This window comes from Salvia hispanica, chromosome 6 (genome assembly GCF_023119035.1).
Source record: "Salvia hispanica cultivar TCC Black 2014 chromosome 6, UniMelb_Shisp_WGS_1.0, whole genome shotgun sequence".
NCBI lineage: Eukaryota > Viridiplantae > Streptophyta > Magnoliopsida > Lamiales > Lamiaceae > Salvia > Salvia hispanica.
Genome location: NC_062970.1, coordinates 40,304,282 through 40,327,097, shown reverse-complemented (window position 1 = coordinate 40,327,097; position 22,816 = coordinate 40,304,282). Strand labels below are relative to the sequence as shown.

Here is a 22,816-nt window from a genome sequence, read left to right as displayed (position 1 = left end):
TAATATTGTTTATAATCCGATAAAAATTACTGTACAAAATCGTTGAATCCTAAGCTTTCAACTTATATTTCGATTCTTGAATTATGGTCTTCAATGCTTTCGTGTTTTACTCGCATCCAAATAATAAGTGTTGCATGCAATCATTTTAGTTGTTCGTAAATCAAAATGCACAAATAATCTTCTCCGTGATTTATTTATCATATATAGAACTTAACGGATACAAAATGAGGCATGAAAACAAGCTTAATTATATATGCATGCATATAAGCATGCTTAGTGCTTGTTTAAATCTACGTACATTTTATTTTATTAGTTGGTGTATAAATGGAGAAGACTATAAAGGATGATATGTTATATACCACCCCTTAACTGATCCTCGCGATGTTAAACACAGCCACAACAAAACAAAAAATCGGACGGAGCAACGAGCTAAGGAGGGTTTTCGCAAGAATGGGAACGCCAGTAAGGGTGCCGTTGACAGTGCTGAGGATGGGGCAGACTGTGGAATTGAGAGGAAGGTTAGCGACGACGTTGCATGGTAGTACTGTGCTGATGACAGGGCCTAACGAGCCAAGTAAATTTGGCAAAGTGAGGTTAAAAACACCGGTGGAGTTGGTGACGCCTTGGGCGAGCGTCACCACGTTGCCCAAGAGAGTGGTGCAGTTAAGCCTCACCGCCACTCCCGGGATCCCTACCGAACCAGGGGGGCAGTTTCCGCTGGATGTGCAACAGATTCTACCAGTGACGGAGCCAATATTCTGCAGTAATTGGCCGTAGGCAAGAGGAGTCGCGGTGGCCAAGAGGAGGAGAGCCACCACAATCAAGGCCGGGGATTGCTTGTAACCCATTGCTACTTGTTTCTTTGCTATGAGCAAATCTTTATGTTTCTGTTTTGATTTGCCGTGTTTCAATCTATGGGAATGCACTGCTATTTATAGTGCATGTAGTATTATTAATATGTATGAGTTGAATTTTAAATTCGGTTATTCATTATTAAATGCTACAATTATTCATCCTTACAAATAATGGATGCATACCATCAAATGCATTTTGTAAACGGTAGTAATACCAAATTGAGTTATTGGCAACATTAGTGCTTGTGTGATAGTATTCTATATTTAGGCAATAGGCACTGCCAAATTTATCCATTAATTCAATCCAAGTATTGTCAACTGTTTCGTTGTTTGTCTATACATGGTGTCACCATAGTTAAAATGACAACTAAGACAGACAATCTTTGATATATAGACAAGCAATTTGTGATATATAGACAAAGAGTCTGCGAAGCACTATGGTGACATCATAGTTAATGACAATCTAGGGAAACAATATGCGATACATAGACAAACAATCTATGATATATAGGCAAGCAACTTGGCATATGGTTCCAAGTGATCTGTGATACGAAATCAAAGATAATAAAGCAATATGCGATACATAGGCAAACAAGTTTGTCATGTGGCAGACTAAGGTTGAATCTGCTCTTAAATCTAAGAGTTCTCATTGGCGGTATATTGTCATCTTAAGAGCGTCCACGATAGTCAGCCTGGATGGAGGGGCACCGCGGCCCAGCCCGCAGCTCACTATTGTAGGGCTCCGGCGGCCGCCGAAAAACTTTTTTTTTCTGTTTTTTTGGAATAAAATAATGTGATTTGTGCCAATGAAAAAATAATGTGATTTGTCGCACTTTCCAATCCAATATCAGTCTACAAAATGCGTTAAAATGCATGCACATTGTCAGTGGTTAGGTGGTTCTTGAAAGAAAATAATGAGTAATCCTCTTGTGGTGTGTACAACATTAATCTAGCAATATTAATCTCCATTCCAAATTCATATTAGAATGTTTGAACCGATTTAAAACAGTGATATGAAACTCTACTAGAAGAGCTTAGATATAATATTTTTGATGAAAATTGATGATACATACTACGAATAAGCTTATAAATAAGCAATCGCAACACTAAAATATGAATTTTAACGTACATCTTTTACATTGTTACATACCCATCCATGGGAGTTCTATGACAAAAAGAATTAAAGTTTTGGTTACAACAACATGATAATCTTCATGCTAATATTTGCTTTGGTTGCAAAGTTTGAATGGCTTACAAAAATTACAGTGAAACGCTGAATCAAGTATTTTGTCGTTCAACCAAAAATGGCTTGAATGTCATCAAAACTGCAATTGCCTCAATAATATTGAGGATGAAGAACACCATTTGATCTCCTGGAAGGAAATCGGCACCTAGGCGTGTTTCTGCCCATGAAAACCTGCACAAATTGTGTTACACAGAGGCAAGTTAGCAGGATGCCTATGTATATATGAGGTCTAAGACAATCTGTGCAATATGAAAACATCACTGCAAACCCGTAAAACGTAGTTTAAAAGGGTATATGAATAAGAGTCTGACTAGAAACTCACAGTGCTCCTCCTCCTAAAGGACCAACAGCTTTGAAAAGTGACATAAAGGTCATGGCCAGACCATTTGCTGCACCTCTTTGGTCTTGGCCCTGTGATCATTATTTGGTCAACACACTATTTATCAGAGTCATAATCACGAAAGCTCTATAATTGTTATGTATGAAACGATTGGAGAATTACCACAGCTCTATTTTGTAATATGAAGAGCCCTGTCACAATGGAGATCTGCTAAAAAAAAAAGATTCTATTAGGTGCAGCATTGTATTGATGAATATGCTTCCACTAGATTCTATTAACGATAAGACATATACGATTGTCGCAAAACTAGAGAATGTATAATGTTATAGAGACACGTCCCATATTCTATACCTTCAAAACATTAAACTTACACTCCCTCATTGTGGTGTAAAAAGGAAAAGAAGCCGTGTAATCACTTACCGATAGGACATTCTTCAACAGAGATGCAATATTTAACACTATAGATAGTGTGATCCCTGATAGCATGGCTATGTAGTGATAACTTGTTAAGAGAGGAATTGAAACAATCTGCATTCAAAAAAAGAAACCTCAACAAAAGAATGTCTGGAGTTCATATTCGCATCATATAGTATATGTCTAGTTCCAAGGCCATACTCCTAGAACTCGAGAAACCATGATGGGGCCCAAGATTTTCTCCACGATAGGATACAAAGAAGATTGGAAGACCAGAAGGCCTAAACCTGAAATTTGTAAAAGTGAGAATTGTATTAGAAAGAGAAGTATATTACCAGAAGACATGAGTGAGTGAGGAAAACTACCATTACCAAGGCGGTAAACATAATAAGACATGACATATTATTGCACAAAAGCTAAGTAATCATGTGGAACAGTATCTCGTCTCGTCCATAGGCTTATGAAAAAGTGACAGTGAAATATGTCATGAAAGAATATACTTTAACCTACTTCTATGTATATATGTTATATTATTAGCAGGAACCATTTAACCATACCTGAGATTGAAAGAACTGTTCCAACATCCTCGGTTGAGTAACCAAGCCCTCCAAGTCTTCGGGGGCTCTCAGCCCATAATGAGAATATCTGCGTGCGAATAGAAGTGAACCATTGTGATTGTAAGCAAGTTAGGAACTTAAGAAGTTAAAACCATCTATTATTACTTACCTCGGAGTAAGCCATATCATGGAGTGAGAAAGTGCAATATACTATTATGGATGACATGAGTGGCCAGTTCTTAAAGAGGCTTTTCTTTGAAGTCTTCTTTTCCTCCATCTTGTTAATGTCAGACTGTTGAGTTGCGGCCTCCAAAGTATCATAAGAACCTTCAGACGATGGACTCTCTAAAATGTGCGTGTGTAGTGATTCCTGCATCTCTTAAAACTTCATTAGATCAAATTGACATTGGAAAATCAATACAATTTTTTAAAATAATTATATAGTAGCAAGAGATATGCAACATATCAATTGCTCTTTGGAATCACATGCACATAGTCCAACAGCCTAATGTGTCTATTGATTTCTCTTCACACGACTCTCTTGTCTCCATTCATTTAATCTTTTGTGGATTTTCAGAATATACTCACTTTAAAACTTGGATTAAGCTTCAGGAAGTAAATAGAACAAGAGATGGAGAAACGTACCGGGATCCAGAAACAAACGATGGTTACAAATGCCGCAAATATCGAGGTCATCAGACAGGGCAGGAAATATGGGAATCTATCAAAATTCAAAAGGTTATTGAGTTAGAGTTCATAAAACCAGAATCTAAAAGTGAAATGGTTAAGAGAGACATGAGATGGAGTATAGCTAACACACCTCGCCCAAAAAGAATTGGACGTGAATATTCCAGGGAATTTGTCAGCAGGCTAAGACCAATATTTAATCAAAAGGGAAAAAAACTGTTAAATTGGTGATGACACGCACACGCACACGCACACATACACATACACATACACATACACATACACATACACATACACATACACATACATATACACACTTAGACATATAGTCATTCAGAAAAAAATTGAAGAATTATAGATATGTCCCCAATGAGTGCCAAAAGAAAATACACAAAACAGACTACAGTTTATAGGCCCTTAGGTAATTTTGATTATATTTTATGATCTGTAGTGGAGTAGGTAGAACTTCCCCCTTGGCCTTATATACAGTTTACAAATTCAAGATGGCTACAGAATGGTAAAATAATATCCAACCTTTGGCCGTTGCACTATAAGTCATACTTAGGATGAAATTCATTTACTCACACACAAACACAGACGGATATATTAGTACCTGAGCAAGAAAGCCTCCTAATGCTGGTCCAACAACTAATCCAGTACCCCATGCTGTGCTAACCTATAGAAGATTGAATTTGAGTTCTCAGGAATGGCTATGCGAAAACGAATAAATTGAGAAACACAATTAGGTCATTACTTCAGACCCTCTTAAGATCTTTCTAAAGAAACATACAACAAAAGCTTACCGCTGACAATGCATAAGACTGGTATTCATCACGAACTGTTTCACATGCATATGCCTGGTCATAGAGTGGAGCCATAAAATGAGGAATCCAACGGGGAAAATGAGTAAGAACAACAACAAAAACTAGCATGTATAAATTGCTACTAAATACCTTTATTGGTCCAAGTAAGCCATTCATAATTCCAAGAAGAGACCTCGTGATGATGGCCATCCAATAGTTCACACTAAGGCCAAACAGACCATTGAACACCACCCTGAAAACAGATAACCTCCTTATTATTTGGATGCCCAGATTGATACAAAGCTTAAAGAGTTAAAGTAAAGAAATCAATCACTGACACTGCGATACAGCCTATGATTATGACCGGTTTCCGACCATATCTATCAGCAATTGCTCCCCATAAGGTAGAACTTAAAGCTCTTCCAAACATGTATGAGGACCCTTCATAAAGTGAGGAATAAGTAGAGGAAGGTTACAAAGAATATTAAGAAGAAAAGAGGTTGGCCTACCCACAAAACCAGCATAATAACCAATATCCTCTTCTCTATCTGCAATGTGAAAATCCCTTATCTGCAACAGACACAAAGGAGAAACGATTCACAATTTAAAATGCCCTCAAGTTTTCTAGAATCCTTATGTAATGCCATATTGGTAACTTTCTTCAGTTAATGACTGTCTCGACTTACCAAAAAACTTTAATATACTTTCAACTGTCCAACTTGGACAACAACGAATATTATCCCAAAATAAACAGATGATGAAAACGGAGTTAAATGCTTACCATGAAGTAAAGGAAGGGGTAGAGAGATGATATTGTTAGAGCTGGAACAGAAAATAGAAGGTTCAGTACTAAGTGATGGAGGTGGCATATGATATGCAGCTAAAGCAATTAAATGAAGCTAAATTCGTTATTCGAAAACAACACTTGAAAAGGAAAGTTTCCATCATTCCACAGCAAATGTTTGAGTTTCTGCACTCTCCTTGATTCAAACTAGTACTCATGACGATGAATTAACACAAGTAGATGCGTCAAATAAATTAAATAACAAAAAATGAAATAGATAATTAAGAAAAACAAGAATCGCGAAGGTCTGTGCGATTAAGCAAGGGTTTAGTTACCAGTGGCGAGCACGATGATCCAGACAGTGAGAATTTGCTTGAGAGGAAGGCCTCTCTGCAATTGTTTGGTGCGATCAACCGCGCAGCCTGGGCAACCCTCCACGAAGTCATCCTTTTGCAGTAAGCTCTCCGAATTTTCAACCGCAGCCATTCCCTATCTCTCTCTCACTCTCACTCTGCTCAAAATGAGAGCCACAGCAGCTATATATACACGCTTAATACATACACATGCGAAGCACGTGAATAATACCCCCATTGCATTGCTGAGCACCTATATTTACTACTCCATTTGTCGTGAGACTATCAAGTACTATCAATCATAACTCCTCTTTGTCGTTTTATTATAATTGAATCAATAACCAAACATCTACATACTGAGTACTTTAATTTTTATTTTTATTTTAATTATTTATTTTATTCTAATTCTCATATTTTTTTTTCATTTTTAAGCTTCTATAAAAATTAATCTTATACTCCATAAGTCTCACTTTTCACCTTCAATAACTTTTTCTTATTAATGTACTATTACAATTTCCAATTTGGTTTTGAAATTCACATTATGCATTAATAAAGACTATTGATCGTGGACACATGGAATATACGAATTACAAAAATCTCTCTTAAGCAAATAATTTTAATGTTGATCATTCACCTCGATGTTGATATCCTGATAACATTATTAACAGAATTCTCCAAGGAAAATAGATAAACTGAAAATGTATATTTTCTATTGATATCTTCAGTTAATGCTGTTGGAGTTAATTTGCAGATTTATATCTCATACCTAAGTTTTCTTAATCGAACATCTCCATGCCCTCTTTCAAATTAATTAACTTTAAAAAAAAAAATGTACTTACTGATTGTAAAAGTGTTATGTGATTTGTAATTCAACTCGTCATTTGAGTTAATATGTAAAATTTGTTTGGATATGGAGTTGATGTATACGTAATGAAAATGGAAATATACTTACAACTCGACGTGTAAAATTTGTTTGGATATGGAGTACTTGATAAATGACAAATACGATTGTACTCCCTTGCCCCAAAATTCCAAATCATTTCTATTTTTATAAAATACTCCTACACTCCTTCGAACCATAAAGTTTGAATAGTAGTAGTATAAGTAAGAGTGAGTAGTGAGTTTGAATAGTAGTAGTATAAGTAAGAGTGAGTAGTGAGTTTGAATAGTAGTAGTATAAGTAAGAGTGAGTAGTGAGTTAATGAAATATGATGTTTATTTACTAATAATAGTAAAATTGAAATAAGATATATAATGATAAATATTTTAAGTTGATAATATAAGATATTAAATGGCAGACGGAGTAAATATAATGGATAATTATGCATTTTAGTCAGACATCTTGCTACGGTGCCTGATTTTGTACTAGTATTTGCTAATTAATTAAACTGATTTAATAAACATTGAGGCGTGCAATATTTGACAAACTAAACTAGCCGTTGATTTTTTATATGAATCTCAAATTCAATTTTGATTCTACCTGCAATCATTGTCAATCTACAAGTCTATTTTAAATGAACATAATTCCAACCCGGTATGCTTTATTTAATTAAAACAATTTAATATTGAAGAGAGGTAACCGAAATATCGTTATAACGCGACATAACATAATCAAGGCCGGTTGGACCGGATTATAATATTTTTAAGAGAAAATGATAAATGTACATAGATTCTACGTACATAATTGGTTATTTTAGGTATTTCACCTTATACCCTGCACCCGGTTCATGATTTTGCAGGACCTTTAAAATAAATTAATGTATTACACATTTATCCTTACAGAAAATATATATGCTAAGAAATCGTGTATTTTTCTCCTCTTCCTCCTCCTCTCTCCTCTCTCTCCTCCACATTTTTAGAGTTCACAGTTATATCAATTTCTTTTCAACTCGCCCACTCTCTTCTATTTGAAGATATTTACGTGTATGAATTTTTTCTCCCCTCTCTTCCATATTTAATTTCTCTTTTTTCTTTATTCTAAAATTCATTATCACTTGTAATCACCATAAACTAGTTTGGCGCATAAAACTTTTTTCCTATCTTCATATATTGAATTTGACCCTTTATTATTGCCGCAATTTTTTAAATTTTGAAGTTTTGCCGCAAGTTTTGAAGATACTCAACTAGATATTATATTGATGGGAGTGATCAATTGCTAACTCATCCCTTAGTTGCTAACTACATCTAATTTAAGACCATAAGATTTTAGAAATCTTGTGGTCTACAATTTGCCAGGTGTAATTTCGTTTTTATTTTTTAATACTAAAAAGATAATAACAACTATCAAATTTAGGGTTTAGAAATACAATGTCAATACAGTGTATGAAATACATCAACACGAAGACATAATAATGTCAACACAATTTCATATTTACATATTACAAGTATAATATTGACATATTATGTAAGGTGTATTGACATAAATCTGTTCGTCAAAAATACGAAAATTCAAAAAAAAAATTCAATTTTTTTTCAATTTTGACGTCGGAACATATGCATGTAGTTTATGTTGGAATCCTTATAAAATTATCTTTAATTTGATATATGTTATATGAATTTAAAGTTTTGGGATTTCTTTTAAAAGTTAGTTATAACTAACTTGACATTAATACCCCTATTGATTTTAATTGAAACTAATCATATAGCCTTATTGACGTTTTTTTTTATCGTATTGACATTTTGTGGTTAGTGATCTAGGCCTTTAATTTGAATATCTAATGGCTATTATTGAGTTGTAGTTAGCAATTAAGTATTGAGTTAGCAATATAACACTCCCCTTATATTGATATTGATAAAATTTTATTTTATAGTACATTAATGTGAATACATATAGGGGAGTGATCAATTGCTAACTCATCATTTAATTGCTAACTACAACTAATTTTAGGTCATAGGATTTTAGAAAACGCGTGGTCTACAATTTGCCACGTGTAATTTTCGTTTTTATTAATAAAATAAAAAAAGATTAAAAAAACCCTCCAAATTAGGGTTTTGGATGAAAATGTCAATATAGTATTTCAAAAATATCAACACAATGCTTTGAGAATGTCAACACAATGCTTTAAGAATGTTAACCCATTGCTTATATTGACATTCTACATGTATTATGTTGACATATTTTATATAGTATGTTGACATTACTGCTTGTACGAAAAAATCAAAAATTTTCGAATTTTTTTTCAAATTTTGACGTCGGAACATATACATGTAGGATATCGTTGGAATCCTTATGAAACTATCTTTAATTTGATATATGTTATATGAATTTAAAGTTTTTGGATTTCTTTTAAAAGTTAGTTATAACTAAACACGTAGTTAATTGACATTAATACCCTTATTGATATTTTTTGGAATTAATTCTATGGCCTTATTGACGTTTTTCGTTGATCGTATTGACATTTAGGAATTAATGATCTAAGCCCTTAATTTGAATATCTAATGGCTATTATTTAGTTAGCAATTAAATTATGAGTTAGCAATATAACACTCCCCCATCCCTATATATATATATATATATATATATATATTCATTCAACAATATAATATGCTTAGCAATTCAAAAGTATAATTTCGAATAATATCTTAAAATATGGAAATATATTTTGAGTTGGACGCATAAAAACTTTTTGGTGTGGTATAAATTATTGTTCATAATTCTTTATTAATAAATTAATGTTTTGTATGCATACAATTATGATCACTATTATATTTATGTAAATTGATTTTTTCACTCACACACCACTAAATTTAATTTTAATTTTAATATTATAGCTCACTTTCAAACTTTTTATTATCCCAATAACGAATATATGCGTGATTAATCAATAAATATTTGGGGTATTAATAAAGTTAATTGTGTTAAGAAGTCATAAAATATAAGTAAATTAAATTTTAAAATTATACTCTTTATTTTTGTGTTTTCTTTCTTCGCTTTTATTACATGTATTATTTTTTATTTAGGATCTCTAATATTTTTAAATAAAATATAATTATATAGCTTTAAAATATTAAAAATAAATAAGTTTGGAGCATACAGTTACTTTTTTGATCGAGATTCGAGTATAACTTTTCAAAAATTTTAAAAACAATACATTATTTTTAATAGAAAAATAATTGGATGAATTCACTTTTATCATTTGGGATTATTTTAATATATCATATATCAACGAATTAATTAAGAGTATAGAGAATCATAAAATCTATCAGACATTTTTTTAAAGTTAGCAATTATAATATTTGTAAAAATGAAAAAATAATAATTATATAACTTTATTATGTTAAATAAGAACATGTGATTATTTTTTGATCGAGTAGTAATGTTCTAAAAATAATTAAAATGTTGGAACGTATATATGAATATAAAAAATAAGAAAAATCGTAAATAAAAACTGCATACTTAATTAGTATTAATACATTGTAGATCAAATTAAAATTTCTTGTATTATACAGTAAATTGAGAAATAAATTTTAATATTTTATAAATTTTTTTTTAACTATATAGCTTTAAAATATTAAATAAGTGGGTTAATAAATGTGATTATTTTTTCATCGAGCTTGATGTAATGTTCTAAAATTTACGAAATTAAATAAATTATAATTTTGGAATCTGAATAATTAAAAAGAAAATTGCAAACTCAATCTATATTAATATATCATACGGAATATAAGTATAAGATTTTAATTTGTTGCATGATATAGTGAATAAACCAAGACTAAGTACCAAAAGTGATATTATAATATCTTCTCTCATTCTTCTCACTCTTTATACTATTATTATTAATCAATATTAATATTATTATTTTGATGTTATAAATTAATAATTAATTTATTTTTTAATATCATTCAAATATACCTAATTATAATTATAGTTATAATTATATTTAATTATTGTAATAATATTATTAGTAAGATACTAAAAACTAGTTATAATTAATAAATAATTATAGTATAATTAAATTATGAATTACACAATATTATATAATATTATTATTTACATTAAATTAATAACTAATCAATATAATCTTAATAAAAATTTAAAATTGTGAATTGTATTCATACTGATATTAAGAGTGGAATATTTTTAATTAGGTGCTTCAACCCTAAAACGAGTATCAAATAATTCAATAAAAAACGTTTAATTGATTTAATTATTTTAAATAATTAATTAGTTAGGTGTTTTGTTTTTTATTTATATTATGAATGCAATTAGATGTATATATAAAACACTAAAAAGAAAGAAGAAAAATAAGAGAAAAGAAAAAAGAGGAAACATAAACTAAAGAGAAAAGGAAAGAAGAACGGCAGATAAAATACTAAAAGTGAAGAAGAAAATGAAGAAAAAAGAAAGAAGAAGAAACTAAAGAAGAAAAAAGGAAATAAGAAAGGAAGAAAAAAATAATCACATGTTTGGTACTATTTGATGGAAATTTCCAAAAATATCTTCTATAACAAAAAAATTCACATGTTTGGTACCTAGGGTTATTTTTGTCACTGGGTACCAAAAACAATATAAAATAAATATCAGGTACCATTTGCGTGCGAAAGTGAAAGATCAAGTACCATTTATGTAATTCACTCTATTTTATAAAGCAAAAAAACATTAGCCATATAGCTACAAAATATTAAACAGATCAATTAAGAAGATGTGATGCATATGAAATGATACAGACTGATGCAGAAACGCATGAGAATAACTGAACTGGTAGATAAAGAACTCAAATCAATTGAAAACTTTAGAGTATAAAAACTCAATGTAAAATTAATATCAAAGTCTGTCTTTTGAGTTCTATAATGAGAGGCCTTTATATAGGCAAAGGGAAAACCTAAATTTATGAAAAACAAAACTAAAAGGAAAATAAACAAAATAAGAAAACCTAATTTGGTCGAAGGAAAAACAGTTACGCCCAATATTTTTCCATCTACTAATTCTATTAACTATGAAATAAATAAAACCTAAAATATAATTTTCTTGGCTTCCAAGTCTTGTCTTCTAGATATGCATCAAGATGTTTTTTTTTTATCAATGTTCAATTGTAATGTTCCTGAAATTATGAATTTATAGAAATTAAAATTTAATAAAGTAAAGAATTGAGCTAACAAGGACTATAATATTTTCTAAAAAAATATTAATTATATATCTTTAAAATATTAAATAGATGAGTTAAGAAAATATTCCAAAAATTAACATTCCAAAAATTAAGAATTGAAAGAAACTACAAAAATTTTAGAAAGTAAAGGATAATATTGAAATTATGAAATTCTTAATATCAAAACTGTAAACTTAATGAGTATTTCATATATCATATATTCAATTTTAATTGTTGCATGTTATAATTATTTGAGCTAATAAATCTAATATTCTATAAAGATAAATAGAAAATATCAGTTACAAATCTTTAAAGACTTTCAAATCTGTAAACATTAAACTCAATTAGTAATATTACACCATATATCAAATTTTAATTCATTGCATGTTTTAGTGGAGCAGACGAAAAAGGAAATGCGGCTTATTTCTATTGGATAAAGGTAGTATTGTATAAAGAAAAAGAGAAAATATTATTTGAATATATTTAAAATATGAAATAGATAAGATAAGAACATGTAATTTTTTTTATCGAGGTTTGACTGTAACGTTCAAGATATTAGAATTTAAAGAAATTAAATTTTAGAAAATAAGAAATTAAAATTATAAAATTCTTAAAATTCAAACAATATACTTATTTAGCCATGGATGTTGTTCAAGTTTTTGCTATCTCTAATTATGGAGTAGGATTATTCATTTTATCACAAAAATCAGCGGCACTCTAATAAAAGTAGGAGTATTAGATGTAGAGATATTTATATATCAAGATTTATGTTTGTTTTAGGACTAAATATGCATATTTCAAGTTTTAATCGATAGAGTATGAATAAAGGATTTAGAATTGGATTGATTTAATTTGATGGAGTAGGAATAAGAAATTTAATCAGAAATATAATTACTAATTCACCTAGAAATATCAAGGTTGTAATATGTAATTTAATTTGATGAAAATTCATATAATCGATGAGTATGAATAGGAGTATTTAGATATGGAGATCTTGGAGATTTATATCAAGATTAATACTTTTACTATTAAAATATAATAGGGATAATTTAGTACGTAAATAATATAAATAATAATAAAACCGATTCGGTCCAATTAATTAATTAAGGGCATTATGTACGTAGAAATTATGTACGAATATCTTTTCCCTATTTTTAATATAATGATTTTTAAATATTCGAACTTAATTGGGACTAAGAGGAGAAAATGATGTATATTTCATACTCTTTCTGTCCCAAAGTAGTTGAATTGTAGTATTGCTTTTTGGGTTGTCTTTATTTGGCAAAAGTTTTTTTCACTCTAATATTTTACTCTCTCTTTCTCTTTTATAATTTATTTATCTTTTACTTTAATCTCTTTACTTTAATATATTAATTTCTTAAATCACTAGCCCAAAAGAAATATCTATTACCTTGAGACATATGGAATACTATTTATCGTTTGTGAGATATGAAGCAGGTTAAGAAATATAGGAATTGAGTTGAAAATTGAAATCGCTGAAACCATTTCTTATTTATTGCAGATTTAAGTTTTTTATTTATATTTTATGCACTAGTATTCCATAAAATCAAATTATTAAAATAGGCAAAGATGTCTTGTGAGTTTTCTAGTTACTAACCTAGCCGCTTGAATTTTTGTAGTCTCAAATTTTACGAGGACTGTGACCATTTATTTGAGAATGACTCAATTTTGGACTCAAATTAAATAAATAGGATAATAACTTACAAGTATAGTCCTCTTGTGATGTGTAAAATCATAATTTCGCAATAACTAATGATACTATATATCCAATTTCATAAAACTGGAATGGTGTTGTGGATGGTTTTATAATACTAGTTAGTAGCAGTATTATTTGTTATTGATGAAAATAAACAAACAATGAATAAGCTAAATATATCAACATTCGCAACATAAAATATGAATTTAACGTACAACTTTTGCATAGATACATAGACTTTCCATGATATTTCTATTACAAAAGAATCAGAATTTTGGTTACAACTTACAATATGAACTCATGTAGCAAACAGGAACAGGGCATACACGACTATGTCACAAAACTAGAGAAGGAATGGTGTTATATGTTCTATACCTTCAAAACATTAAACTCGCACTCCCACCTTCAACAAGAGTAGATTTCTTTAAAAAAAGTTTCCCAAATCATTTTCTCGTAAAAAAAGACCGAGAGAAATTCAATTAAAAAAAAAATTAATTGTGGGATGTAATCAAATGCAAACTCTATATATTATACAAACTCCAAACTATTATTTGGACCGTCAACAGGTGACAGATAACGTCAAGAGAAAATGTCAAACAATGCCAGCATTGTCAATGCTTAAAACCAAAATCAAATAGTTTAGTATAGTTTGTATATCATCTAATTCACTATGATTTTCACAGATCTCTTCCTCTATAGTTAATTGTTCTTTGAAAGCCATAATTTTCGACAAACATGACAATAGAATTTTCTTAGTCTATTTTTTAAACAATTAATGACCACTTTTGAACATGCAATTCATTACCTATTGAATACAATTAATGACCACTTTTTGAACATGCAATCCATAATCTGATTGAAGTATAATTGGGATAATATGTTTGGGCTTAAATAGTTGTAGAATTTTTTGGGCCATAATTATAATTTTTTTCAATGCAGCTACTTTGAGTGGATCTGTTGAGACACTCATAATTATAAGTGGGGTTGTTCTTGATGAACATAATTCAATCACTTTCTCGTGTTGGATTGTTTTTTAGAAAACATGTCTTTAGTCATGGACAACTTTATGTTGTTGTATCAAGAGTTATAAGTAGTGAAGATTTAAAGATTTTAGTTTGTAAAAATGATAGTGAAGATTTAAAGATTTTAGTTTGTAAAAATGAAATTGATAGTCGTTTCCACTATTAATTTTGTTTGCAAACAAGTGTTTAAGAACTTATGAATTTTTTGTCCGAAGCATGTAATACTAATGAATTTAACTGTTGTTTACTGTTAATGTTGTGTACAAAAAAGTGTTTCACGACTTATGAATTTTTTGTTCATAGTTTTGCTTCTAAGTTCTGTTTGAGTAATTATTGTTTCTTTTCACAAATTATAAATGTATTAAATTTTGTTCGATTTGGAAATCTTTTTTTGTTGTCTTGTCCGATCCGACTCCACGATTATCAATTCATGGATCCACCGTTGCTTGGAAGTAATTAATGGATTATAAAGAATTACTATGAAACTTTGAATCAACTATTTCGTTGTTCAACCAAAAATGGTTTAATGTATCTTATTATAGTTGCTATTATTCATGTATCTTATAATTTAGTATAATCTTCAATTTTTTATCTTCATATCTTTTTTATTTTATTTATTATAACTGAATATATTTTTTTAAATCTCAACATATCTCAACATTCTCTATTTAATATCTACCCTCTCTCTATTTTCCCCTTTCTCGACACCTCTCCTCTCAATACCACCGTTAAATCTCCCCAGCTATGTGAAAATCTCCTGGCTCGTCTTCGGCGAACACTATATAAGCTCAAAATGTCGCTTGTTTACAAGTCGAGATTGTCCTATATTGCTCTCTCCCCTTCTATTTCATTTGCAAATCATCTTTCGCTCTCTTCTTGCATCTATTTCAACAGATCATCCTCTTACCCTGCCTCTTTAAGGTTTTTCTTATCACTACCATCGTGTGCTCACCGAGGACTCTGTGTATACGCTCCATTTGCTCCTAGCGGCTATATGGATCGTGTTCGTTCTTCCGAGGAGATTTTTGAATTGTGTGGCGATTTTCATTGTCTCTTTCTATATCGGTTATGCAACATTTCTGGTAGCAGCTACTCTTTCCCAAGGAGTGCCAAAGGCAACACCTAATCCTCCTTCAACAAATGATCTAGAGCTAAGTGCTATTGTGTTAAGGGCATCCTTCCCTTAACTAGCTAACAGATAACAATCCGTCGATTAATCCGACGCCCCAAGAACTTGGGTCGCCGGTGAATCTCTGGAGATATTCATCGGAGATAGAGCTGAGCGCGAGATTCAATCTCGTCAGCAGCGATGAATAATTAGGATTTCCTGATACACCACAGGAGGGTAAACGATAATGATTTCATTAATTGATCGAATGAATAAAATGATACTCCCTCCGTCCATAAATATAAATCTCATTTCTTCCCGGCACTGGTTTCAAGAAATGTTAAGAAAAGTGGGTGGAAGAAAGTTAGTGGAATAGGAGTTCCACTTGTACATATTAGTTTTAAATGATATGTGAGTGGAATGAGTTAATAGAATGTGGGGCCTTTTCACCATTTATAGTAATTATGAACCGGGACTCCTATTCATGGAAGGATTAAAATGAAAAAACGGAACTCCTATTCGTGGACGGAGGGAGTTCCATCTATTCTATTTATAATACTAGAATACCTACTTAATAAACCATAAATAAATATATAAAAAGATATGTAAATCCTTAATATATCTAAACTTAATGAAGGCTCGTATCACATTGCAACCTACTTTTCACCATTTGTAAAAATTGCTTGGCTAATAAGCTTGATTTTGCAAACTACTCCTGATAAATGGAAAAATATCATGGATTCCTATCATCCTTTAATCACCTTTGTTCGTGATCATCCTTGCATAGCTTCTGTTCATGCGATGCCAAATCCTATTGAACTTACTTATAACGCATTCGCACAACATTATCGTCGTCCATGTGATAATGCTAGCACTGATCGAAACCTATTTGAGTAATTTTAGTGTACTCGATTATTTATGTTTGGGTAGATTCTACTCTGTATTAGATAGATAATGCTGGATCTCAGTCGTGTGCTCGTTATTTATGTTTTATCTTCTGCCTTATTTATTTGGATAGATTCTACTTTGTAATAGATAGATAATGCTGGATTCAGTGGCGGATCCAGGATTTTGAGTTCGGGGGTGCGATAAACAATTATAATGAATTGAAGCATCGAAGTCCGAGCAATCGTAGGCTCATAGGCAACGACTAAATCCATTTGAGCCAAATTTTCATGGCAAGTAATAATGAAAATACAAAAATCAAATGAATTTTGAAATTAATATTAGTATTGCATATTTATATTATTACCGATGCAAATATATTGTCATATCCGAATAGAGCTATTAAAATATTAATACCATTATAAAAACATAAATAAAAGCTGCTAAGATATTAATGAAATATAAATACTGAAATAAATCATAAATACAAACAATTATACAAGAAACTAATAGTATAATAAACTAACACACTTAAAATGAGAAAAAAAAAAAACAGATTGTCATTTTAAATACGAAAAGTAAAAGTAGATATAAAAGTGGTCCCCACACATATATGCCAAATGTAAAATCTACATTCCAATTAACTCTCTCTCCACTCCCACTTCTCTGGAAAAAACAAATTGGCGGCCATTTCCTTCCACTTAAAGCACCGAGAGCTCCCAACAGAAGGTTATCCGAAAAAAATTTGGGGGTACACTCGTACCCCCTTGTTCCCACGTAGATCCGTCGCTAGCTGGATTGTTTGTTATTTACTCCCTCCGTCCCCGATTAAGAGTCACATTTTTTCATTTCGGCCCGTCCCCAATTAAGAGTCATACTTAATTTTTACCATAAATAGTAAGTAGGTCTCACATTCCACTAACTCAATTCACTCACATTTTATTATAAAATCAATATAAAAAAATGAATCACACATTCCACTAACTTTTTCAACTAACTTTTCTTTACGTTTCTTAAAACTCATGCCCGGTCAAAGTGTGACTCTTAATCGAGGACGGAAGGAGTATGTTTTATCTTCTGCCTTGTTTAAGACTTTATCTGCTAATAAATGCAGATCGTGATTATGAGAGGGGTAAAGGTGAGATTACTCCTCATTCTGCTGACACCAGTACTCCCCGTGATGATACCGATCAGTAGTTTGCTATCCTGATAATCTGGAGGTTGCAATACTCATATATTTGTTGATGTTAATCCGACGGAAGACAGTACTGTTGGAATAAAAAATAAATAAACTTGATTTTTTTAGTAGAATTATCTAGATTTGATAAATATCTAGATATTATTTAGAATTCTCTAGAATTAAGTAGTAGAATATCTAGATATTTTAGTAGAAATATAGTCTACATTATAGATATTATTTAAGAAATATCTAGATTTTTATCTAGACTTTTATAGATAAAAATCTAGATATTTAGAATATAAAAGTATTAAGTAGATGTATCTAGAATAGGAAGTGAATGCCTATAAATATGGGTAAGTTGTACTCCTACCGTTCCTCTATAGCTGAGTCGTATTCATTTTTTGGTTGTCCCACTGTAGCCGAGTCATTTCCTATTTTTGGTAAAAAAACACCAACTTTTCTTCTCTATTACTCTACTCTCTCTTATTTTATTCTCTCTCCATCTCTCTACCTTTTTCCTTTCCTACTTTATCCTTCCTTAACTTAACTCACTTTTACACAATTTCATCAATATCTCGTGCCGAAAAGAAACGTCTCTACTACAGAGGGACGGAGGGAGTAACATTTTGTATAAGTTGAGAATGAGAAAGTTTGAGAATAAAAGTGTTCCTTTGCTTTCCCACATAACCAACCTCTCTTAAATCATTTACCACCTATTCCACCCATTCTCCTCTCAAATATTTTCTCCAAACTAAAGTACTCCTTCAACATATATCTTTTATATTCTAGCAAAGTGGTACCAGAGCCATAAGTTCCTACATGTAATATGATTAACTTGTCGTCGTTCCATGTCCTCATGCTCAATAAGAGCAGTTTCGATAATCGGAGTATTTAGATGAAAGTATTATTGGGAGCCCACGACGTTTGGAAGATCGTGGAGAGTGGCTACGAGGAGCCGCAAGACGAGACCGACAATTTCGAGAAGATCTAGAGTGCAAGCACCGCTAAAGAAGCATGGAAGAAGCTCCAAATATCGTGTGTTGGTGCAGAGCGAGTAAGGAATGTACGTCTCCAAACTTTAAGAGGAATTTTTGAGTCTTTGCATATGAAAGAGTCCGAATCAATTTCGGATTATTTTTCAAGAGTCTTGGCGGTTTCAAATCAAATGAAAAGAAATGGTGAAAAATTGGAGGATATTAGAATCACGAAGAAAATATTGCATTCTCTAACCCCTAATTTTGAGCACATGGTAGTTACAATAGAAGAAACAAAAGATTTGGAGGAAATTACTATCAAGCACTTGTTGGGATCTTTACAAGCATATGAGGAGAAACAAAAGAAGAAACAAGAAATTGTGGAGCAACTTTTAAAGTTGCAAGTAAGTCCAAATGAGAAAGAAGAAAGTTCGAGCAATGGTGATGGTCGACAAGGAAGAGGTCGCGGACAAAGACAAGATCGCGGTCGTGGTCGGAGATATGCTCATGGGCGTGGACGAGGATATTTTGCAAATGATGAAGAAAGAAAGGAGTTCCAAATATGGGACGAGGAAGGAGCTCCCCACAGTCGAGGTACGATAAATCTTCAATAAAGTGTTATAATTGTCATAGATATGGGGCACTATGCTTCCGAGTGCAGAGACACAAAATCAAAAGTTGAAGAGAAAGCCAATTACGTGGAGAATACAAATGAAGAAAATGGATGTGTTATTCTAGCTTATAAAGTAGAAGCTGGAAGAAAAAATGATATATGGTACCTCGACACATGAGCGAGCAATCATATATGCGAGAACAAGAGCATGTTCGTGGAGCTTGATGAATCAGTAAGTGGTAATGTCTCCTTTGGTGATGAATCTAAAATTCCAGTTAAAGGAAAATGCAAGATTCCAATTTGTTTGAAGAATGGAGCTCGTGATTTTATTTCTAACGTATATTACGTGCCCAATATAAGAAACAATATATTGAGTGTTGGAGAATTCTTAGAGAAATGTTATAACATTCACATAAAAGATTATACCCTTTCAATAAGAGATGGCAAAAATGATTTAATCGCCAAGGTGCCAATGTCCAAGAATAAAATATTTTATTAAATATTCAAAATGATGTGGTAAAGTGTCTTCAAGCATGTTATAAAGATAAGTTTTGGCTATGACATCTTCGATTTAGGCAACTGAATTTTTGTAGCTTAAAATTGCTAACAAATAAAGAAATGGTACGAGAATTACCGCCCATCAAGCACCCGATCAACTATGTGAAGGATGCATGGTTGGAAAGCACTTTAGAAAGCCGTTCCCATAAGGAGTCAAGTTCGAGAGCTCAAGAAGCCATTGGAGTTAATCTATGCAGACATATGTGGACCAATCAAGCCAACCTCCCCGGTAAAAATAATTATTTCCTACTTTTCATTGATGATTTTTCAAGAAAAACGCGGGCATACTTCTTGAAGCAGAAATCAGAAGCATTTGACGCCTTCAAGAAGTTCAAGGTTGCCGTCGAGAAAGAAAGTGGTCTAGAAATCAAAGCAATGAGGACCGACCGAGGTGGAGAATTCATATCCAGGGAGTTTCTAGAATTTTGCAAAGAAAGCGGAATTCGACGGCTGGTAACAGTTCCAAGATCCCCCCCCCAGAAGAATGGAGTGGCTGAACGAAAGAACAAGGCCATCATTGAGATGACTCGAAGCATGCTAAAGACGAAGAATTTGCCAAAAGAGCTTTGGGCAGAAGCAGTGGCATGCACCGTGTACCTGTCTAACAGGTCCCCAACAAAAAAGTGTGTGGGGAATGACTCCTCAAGAAGCTTGGAGTGGAAGAAATTCAGGGATCGTCCACTTAAGAGTGTTCGGGAGCAAAGCCTATGCACATGTACCAGACCAGACGAGGTAAACTCGATGACAAAAGCAAGCCATTCATCTTCATCGGGTACGACTCTAACACTAAAGGTTATAAGTTATATGATCCAACTTCGCAGAAAACCATGATTAGCCGAGACGTGGAGTTTGATGAAGAAGGAGTATGATATTTCAGCTTGGATATGACTTCACCTTCATACCTCCGTTTGGAGATCAAAGAACAAGCGAATAGCGGGAGAGGAGCAACAAGAACAAACAACTCCACCTACATCTCCTACATTAGCTGTCAGAGGCTCACCACCGTCTTTCTTGAATGAAAGAGCCACAGAACGCACACGAAGTTTAGATGGAGTGTATGAAGACACCGAAAGGTTAGAAGATCTCACCTTATTTTGCCTATTTGCTGATTGTGAACCAGTTAGCTTTGAAGCAGCTACAACAAGTGAAAATTGGCGAGTCGCGATAGATGAAGAGATCAAAGCCATAGAAAAGAATGACACGTGGGAGATGGTGACACTACCAAAGGGACAAAAAAAATATAAATTCAACACTCACACGAAACCATAGGTTGCGGAGCCTGATGTATTTGAATTATCATACGATGGTTTAGCCACATAACATGTATGCACCTCTACTTATTCCTTAAAAAGAAAATACAACTAACAAATATTCACCTTTAGACGCTGCATCACTTGTATCTCTAGAAAACACATAAATACAATTCCTAGGAGAAGTGAACACAAGACTTTACAAATAATATCCTCAATAATGCAATAATGCAATAAGCAAGCAAAAAAAAAATGCAAATCATACTAATATAAAAAGACTACATACATCCAAAAAAAACAAAACAAACAGACAAAGAATAAAACAATCTCACCAAGCAATTGCATAAACGATTAACCTCAGACCATCTCGAAAAATAAATATAATAACAAGACAGGCCAACAACAGGCTTTCTTTTAATCTGAACTTCCTAGTACTTCCTCCGTTCCACTAAACATGTCCACATTTCCTTTTTAGTTTGTCCTACTTGAATTGTCTACTTTTCATATTTGAAAACAAATTCCTCTCTCCTCTTTTCTCATTAAAATATTCAATCACTTTTTTTACTATACTTTATCATACTCAACTACATCACCTAAAATCACGTGTCATTCAAGATTGTGGACATGAACAGACTAATTAAGATTTATGAATAAATCAAGAAATTCATATACTAGTAATTAAAAAAATATATCAGTTTTAAGTAGGGGTATATACAAATGAAAAATAAAATAAAAGTAATTATACTCATTTCCTTACATTATAAATGAGTTATTTCATTTTTTTAGCAAAAACAACACATTTATTGTCTCTTACTTCACTTGCTCACATATTTTGATCTCTCTTCACTTTTATAAATTTGTCTTACTTTATTATTTTTGGCCCACATAATTTAATCGCAAATCTGGCAATGACACTGCTTTTCAAATTCATTTTTTTTCTCTTGTTTTATTATTTTTGGCTCACGTTGCTTTGACGTTCACAAGTCCGTTAGTAGAACAAAACTCATGGCCAACAAGATAAAATCGGCAGCTTCGACGGCGTTCTGGGTCGGAATCGGACTTAGGGTTTTTGTGGATTGTGTGGAGAGAAAGAAGAAAGAGAGATAGAAGAGAGAGTTTGAGAGTTGGGAGGGAGTCGATTCATTTTCAAGTATTTAGAGTGTAGTGTGAAGGAATATTTTTAAATTAGAAATGGAAAAGGAATTAAAAAAACTCTTAAAAAACAATTTAATTAGCAAGTAATTAGATGACTAATAATATGAGATTAGGCTTAATTGGGTCAAAATTTCGCTAATCGACGGTTGACCGTCAAAAATTGACCGAGCCGTCAAAATGCACCCAATTGACACGAATTTAATTTGTTAAGGACTCGTTTTTCAAAAAGT

General features: G+C 31.9%; 1 protein-coding gene across 2 annotated transcripts; it reads right to left on the bottom strand.

Annotated features, from left to right (window-relative positions):
• Positions 1-1,933: 1,933 nt before the first annotated feature.
• Positions 1,934-6,215, bottom strand: LOC125196137 (protein ZINC INDUCED FACILITATOR-LIKE 1-like). 2 transcript variants are annotated; one of them, XM_048094521.1, is made up of 16 exons: positions 6,021-6,215; positions 5,683-5,723; positions 5,411-5,471; positions 5,240-5,342; positions 5,052-5,154; positions 4,902-4,955; positions 4,712-4,774; positions 4,232-4,281; positions 4,057-4,132; positions 3,581-3,781; positions 3,412-3,499; positions 3,056-3,141; positions 2,861-2,968; positions 2,603-2,650; positions 2,423-2,511; positions 1,934-2,271 (listed from the first exon to the last, which is right to left on the bottom strand). In XM_048094521.1, the coding sequence occupies exons 1-16, from the start codon at positions 6,169-6,171 to the stop codon at positions 2,133-2,135; spliced, it is 1,461 nt and encodes a 486-aa protein (XP_047950478.1). In that variant the 5' UTR covers positions 6,172-6,215; the 3' UTR covers positions 1,934-2,132. The 2 variants fall into 2 exon arrangements, with proteins under 2 accessions (XP_047950478.1, XP_047950479.1); XM_048094522.1 differs by having other exon boundaries at positions 2,603-2,647; positions 6,021-6,214.
• Between the last annotated feature and the right edge of the window lie 16,601 nt (positions 6,216-22,816).

Coding starts and splice junctions, on each gene's coding strand:
- LOC125196137 (XM_048094521.1), bottom strand. CDS start 6,171: ATGGCTGCGGTTGAAAATTCGGAGAGCTTACTGCAAAAGGATGACTTC. Junction 5,343..5,410: donor TTATTATGCTGGTTTTGTGG/GTAGGCCAACCT, acceptor CACTTTATGAAG/GGTCCTCATACATGTTTGGA. Junction 4,775..4,901: donor AGTCTTATGCATTGTCAGCG/GTAAGCTTTTGT, acceptor AATCTTCTATAG/GTTAGCACAGCATGGGGTAC.